Genomic DNA, 6,242 nt, shown 5'->3' with positions numbered 1-6,242 from the left:
CCATTGGCCGACCAGACAATGATCTTTCCTGGCTGTAGTGCCCCGTTGGGTGACACAAAGCCAGTGGGCCGCACCACACATCATGTAAAGAGGGTTGCTGGATGCCCTGCCTCAGCAGAAGGCATTCAAGCCCTTTAAACCTAGTCTCAATGGAGCTCAGCATTGAGCAGTCTCAGCACAACTACAGCAGGCTCATGCTATGGAGAGTAGCATCCATTTTTATAACTAGTGAGAATAACACATCATCAGTGGATTGTTTGGTGTACTGTTGACTGTATTCTGCACGGATGATTTGGTGTAAGAGATGCATGTCCAATCAGGCTCAGCCATGAGAGATTAAGCGAGAGAAATGAGCCGTTTCTATGTGATGTGACGTCACACCCAAAACACAGGTTACACTGATGTATATCAGACCTGCTTAGGCTTTGACTAAATATTGGATATAGGACAGGAAGGATTCCTGTATATCATGAATATGGTTCATGTATTCAAAATCACGTTAAATAATCATTGAACCGAATGGCAATGTTAGGTGTGATGTCAAACAAAACAGAAATATTAAAATAATATTCGTACCATACCACATTTGATCAGTTTTTAAGTAGAATTTGCCTGTCGTCATCCATTTAGACAGCAGAAATGTCTCACGGTATTACAATATCTTCATCTCATCATGATACGATTCCACTGAAAGACGATAAACGGTAATATTGAATTATCGCCCAGCCCTATACGACAGTCATGTTGTCCTCCAGCGATATGATGGAGGTCTGTACAACCTGCAATGGCATCGTTGTTTCATTGCTTTTATTGATAGGTTTAATTGTTATAGAATGTTTTTGTAAATTCATTCTTAATTCATATATAGGCATATCCACCCTGACAACAACACTGGGTGAAAACTATGAATACTTGTCATTTGCATGAAAATGGAAAAAGATGGTGGGGGGATCAAGATATTGGCATGAAATGTCGGCTAGACTTCCAATACAAACATATCAGTATCAGCCTTCCGAAACCTACATTGGCCAAACTCTAGTTGACTAGCAAACGTGGCACTATCCTGGCTCAGCAGCAGGCAGCTATACAACAAAACAGCAACACAGATTCTGAAGCATCAAAGAGGACAATGCCAAAACCCTAACCTCCAACACGGCTATCTAAACCCTAACCTCCAACACGGCTATCTACAAGATCTTTCACCTCTACTTGTCCATCCATTCTACATTTGCTCCTCAGCACTTATGTCTTTACTGTAGCACTTCTCTATCTCTCGGATGCTGTGGCTTTGACCCTTACAACTGCTTTTTTTCTCCTGTTTCATATAGGAATTTAAGCTTATTCTACACTTTCTAAAATTTCTCATGGTCTGTCTACTTGACTGAATACCTGAATGTCAAAATGTCATCCTCTGGTCTCGGTAGATGCCAGGTCAGGGGTCACACAGAAGGAATGTTTGTCACCAACAGCTAAACAACAGCAACAACATACCAGAGAGCACAGATAGGGATCAGTTACAAAGCTGCATATCACTGCAACCTTTATTCAACCAATGGAGGAAAACTCTCATTCCATAACTTCATTACAGAGAGACTTCATCCAGCTCCACGCACACTCATTCCAATACACAATGATCTCACAATGACGTAAAACTGATTCTTTTCAAAATAATTCTGCATCACAAAGGAATAAAAGTTCAATAAAATATTTCTCCTTTGCTCTGTCCCTACATACTCCGATCCAGTCATTAATCTCGTTTTCAGTTAACCCTACAGTACGGTACTTCATAAAACCCGTCAATTCAAATGATCGTACAGATGTGAACCTGACATTTTGCTTGGTATGAATATGAATGGCAAATCCAGAGGAGGAAAAGGCACTGAGTGACATCATTACACTTTATCTATTCGCATGTCCCAGTCCTCCGCCACTCTAAGGTTCAGGTTCCTCACGGTCAACATGTGGCAAGCCTCATCGTAGTGAAATGCACAAGAGATGTCCCCAGTACCTGGTAACAAAAGGAAATCATCATCATCATCATCATCATCATCTTCTTCTTCTTCATCATCTTTATTTGTGTAGCTGTAGGTGCTTTTGAAACACAGTTACAAAGTGCTTTACAGTCAAAATAAAAGACGTTCCAAAGGCAATAATAACTACTAGTAGAGACAAAGTCAATAACAACAATAATAAGGATTAATAAAAATAAAAGCAACATAGAAAGAGGTAAAAACAGACAGAAAAACATAAAGTCAGGAATAAAAGCAAAAACAAGGAGTATTCTAAATGGACTTAAAGCCAGCACAATAAAATGGTAACAAAAAGAAAAATCCATCCCACCCTCAGATATTCTGGCACCATTTATGTAAGGGTTAATGCACAACGAGGTGTCCATTATCAGAAATTATTGGATGACGTGGAGGCGTGAACCGCCGCGAAGTCCAATAATTTCTGATAATGGACACCTCGAAGTGCATTAACCCGCTTATACCATGGTCACTTGCCAAAGAAACAAAACAAGAAAAACATTCATTTATATTTTCATGCATTTTGCAAACAAAATCTAGTTTTCATAACCTTGGATATGAGTTGAGAACTGGCGAGACAAAATAGTCCCCTCAGCTGCTCAAGATTATCATTGGAGAAAATGGCCGATTAGTGCCTACACCTGGCAGAATTTCTAGCCGATAAAATAACTAATAATTTGGCCAATTGTATGTAACATACAAAATAAAGCAATGTCTAAGAATGCAAAGCCATGTAACTGTCTCGTTAAACTCGCATTCCATGGAATTAAGTTAACGTCTGCGGGTCTTATGAGACGCGCTGCGCTCAGAGTAGACTGAAAACCATCTGAAGCTTTCTATGTTGGAGTCCAGGTATGTTTTGTACAAGAAAGTCTCTCAGTGTTTTGCTGTTAACTGCCCATTTCGTTGTTTTCTTTTTGTTGATCTCGTTGCTTCTGTCAGCTGACATTAGAACATCTCTGAAAACGACAGATTTCTAAATAGCCGTTATTTTGATAAACTGAGCACACAGGGGTAATCTAAATAGTTACTAAAAAAAATTCTAAACTTATAAAAGTGCCATATTAACCCTTAACGGTGGTATAAAGCTCAAATGGCTCTGTCGAGACCATGGTGCATTGATATGAATGGTGAACAGACCATTTGCCTGGAACTACTTAGCTAGGTGTACATTATCACAAATTAATGGCGCCCTGCAGCCAATCAGAATCGAGTATTCACCCAGACCATGGTATATAGTCTCGCTGGCCAGCCTCCTCTCCCTTCCGTCCGAGGAGTCTGGCGCCGCAGGTCTCCATAACTGGGATAAACCCTCCCCTGCTCTACTCTGCTCTCCCATTGGAGCGACTGTTTCAGTCACTGCCGGGTGTCCGCTCCTGGCTTATTACAAGCTCTGTCATTGGCTCCGACCATGTCAATCAGAGCGGCTTCCGCTCCCTCCTCCCTGTGTGTCGCTGTAAATAGTGCCCTGCTGCCGCAGTGAAAACAACAACGCTAACAAGCTAGCAAGCTAACGGCAGAAACCTACACGCTAGCTCGTTGCTACACGCTGAAAACGGCAAGTTGGATTGTTTGAAACTATTTTCCAAGGACACTGCCACTAAGCGCAGCCCATCGCAATCCCACTATGGAGACCTGCGGCACCAGACTCCTCGGACGGAAGGGAGAGGAGGCTGGCCAGCGAGACTATGTGTGGTATAGTCTCTCCCCAGACTCAAATATTATGTTGAATCGCTGCGCCCCCCCCCCCCCCCCATTATTGTAGTTTAACAGTGTCCTACGTTGGCTTGTTTGGTTCGTTTTGTAATGTGAATAGGAGTTACTATACTGCCAGTGGTCCTCACCAGAATGCAGAATCACAGTGCCTGGTTCTCTCTTCGCCCCCAGGATGGTGACTGACTGTATGACAGTGTCACACTCAAACTCCGCCTCCTCACTGGCGTTACTGAGGAAGACAACAGCAAAGTTCTAATGACTCATACATTACATTATGTTACATTACGTCATTTGGCAGCTGCTTATATCCAAAGCCACTTACAATATCACATTTTGTCAACAATAGAGAAATCAACTATGCAACACAATCTATGACAGCTACAACTTTTTGAAGGAATAGAGTGGCACTTGTAGAAAGTAATTAGAGAAGGATTTTTTTTTTACTACATTCAAAATAAAAGACGTTCCCAAGGCAATAATAGCTACTAGGAGAGAAAAAGTCAAATAACAACAATAATAAGGATTCATAAAAAGAAAAACAATAAAAGCAACATAGGTAAAAACAGACAAAAAAACATAAAGTCAGGAATCAAAAGGAGGAATCAAATCATATGTTAAGATACTTTATACTTGTTTCAAATATGAACCATTTGAGGTTCGCTAGACACCTTAACAAAGCATTTCTCAAGTTTCTCTTCATATTTGACATACACTCAACTGATATTTAAAGCCCCATTCAGTAAGTTTTCCAAGTTTTGCTATTGGGGAAACTGCGCCCTCTGGGTCCAATAGTATCGATAACGATATCGCCGTTCAAAGTCAACAAAACACAGCGCCAGAAACCTCTATGTACATGTTGTGACATCGGGTACTCACCACGTGATGAAATAATAATCCATAGTTCCATGAAACATCATTTTCGTAGCAAATCCGAATCGAGTTACTTCCTTGTTTTCCTGAAGACAGCGCTTCCGCTGTACAGCGCATCCGCGCATCCTTTTCTTTTTTCTTTTTTCTTGCCACGGGACGTGGCAGACAACTTGCTTAGTCCCAGGGCTGGCCAATGGAGGGCGGTGTGGGATAAATAAAGTCGAGGGTCTCCCTATTACAAGTCAATCTACCATGTCCTGTGACTAAAAAGCTCTTATATTACAGTAAACTAGAACGACCGCAACGCGGACTTATGCCTCCGCCATTAGTTCATTCTTGAGTCCAAGTGGATGTTGGAGCCAAATTGGAAGAAATTGCATCAAGGCGTTTCTTTGCAGAATTGGATATTTGAGCCAAATGTGAAGAAATTTAGTCAAGGTGTTACTGAGATATGGCGTTACCGAGCTTGAAAATGGCATTTGTTAGGTCACTGTGACCTTGACCTTTGACCTTTGATAACCAAAATGGAATCAGTTCATCCTTGAGCCTAAGTGAATGTTTAAGGCGAATCTGATGAAATTCCGTCCAGGCGTTCCTCAGATATCGCGTTAACAAGCTTGAAAATGGCGTTTGAGAGGTCACAGTGACCTTGACCTTTGACCACCAAAATCTAATCAGATCATCCTTGAGCCTAATTGAATGTTTAAGGTGAATGTGATGAAATTCCGTCCAGGCGTTCCTCAGATATCGCGTTAACAAGCTTGAAAATGGCGTTGGAGAGGTCACAGTGAACTTGACCTTTGACCTTTGACCACCAAAATCTAATCAGATCATCCTTGAGCCTAAGTGAATGTTTAAGGCGAATCTGATGAAATTCCATCAAGGCGTTCCTCAGATATGGCGTTAACAAACATCCGTACGGACGGCCGGCCGTACGTACGGACGGACAACCCGGATCCATAATGCCTTCGGCTTGGCTTCGCCGGCGGAGGCATAAAAATGTCAAAAATCTTACTGATTGGGGCTTTAAAAGTAGTCTACAACTACATCAATAGTTGTAGACTAGCACATGCTTCCTCCGATATATGTGCAGTCGCCGGCTGCTACTTTTCACCTGACAGCGAGGGTTTTCACCGGCAGGACGTACAGTAGCGTGTGGAAGGATCACGCTATTCCCCCCAGTTCCTCTCCACCCCGAACAGGTGCCCCGACCGACCAGAGGAGGCGCTAGTGCAGCGACCAGGACATAGCTGAAGCCTAATCTGTTTCCTTTCACTTTTTAGATCGATGCACAGCATAATCCCTACCACAATGTCTCATTTACCCTCAAATCCCTCACCGGCCTCAACTAAATTACTTTCACACATAGTCTAAAAGTGAGTGGTTCTCTGGCTGGTGTGAGTCTGAGTGAGTGGTCCTCTGGGCAGTGTGAGTCTGAGTGAGTGGTTCTCTGGCTGGTGTGAGGTTGAGTGAGTGGTCCAATGGCTGGTGTGAGTCTGAGTGAGTGGTCCTCTGGCTGGTGTGAGTCTGAGTGAGTGGTCCTCTGGGCAGTGTGAGTCTGAGTGAGTGGTTCTCTGGCTGGTGTGAGGTTGAGTGAGTGGTTCTCTGGCTGGTGTGAGTCTGAGTGAG

General features: G+C 42.7%; 1 protein-coding gene across 2 annotated transcripts in view; it reads right to left on the bottom strand.

Moving 5' to 3' along the window:
• Positions 1 to 1,740: 1,740 nt before the first annotated feature.
• Positions 1,741 to 6,242, bottom strand: part of ganc (glucosidase, alpha; neutral C) — a 33,042-nt gene continuing 28,540 nt past the window's right edge. For both annotated transcript variants that reach the window (XM_083634097.1, XM_083634098.1), the window contains 2 exons: positions 3,872 to 3,972; positions 1,741 to 2,008 (listed from right to left, as the gene is read on the bottom strand). In XM_083634097.1, the coding sequence (XP_083490223.1) occupies positions 1,893 to 2,008; positions 3,872 to 3,972 (217 nt within the window). In that variant the 3' untranslated portion in view covers positions 1,741 to 1,892. The remainder of the gene's footprint in view (positions 2,009 to 3,871; positions 3,973 to 6,242) is intronic.

This window comes from Poromitra crassiceps, assembly GCF_964638095.1.
Source record: "Poromitra crassiceps genome assembly, chromosome: 3".
NCBI lineage: Eukaryota > Metazoa > Chordata > Actinopteri > Beryciformes > Melamphaidae > Poromitra > Poromitra crassiceps.
Note: the sequence above shows the minus strand (reverse complement) of the source record. Positions and strands in the feature narration are given on the sequence as shown.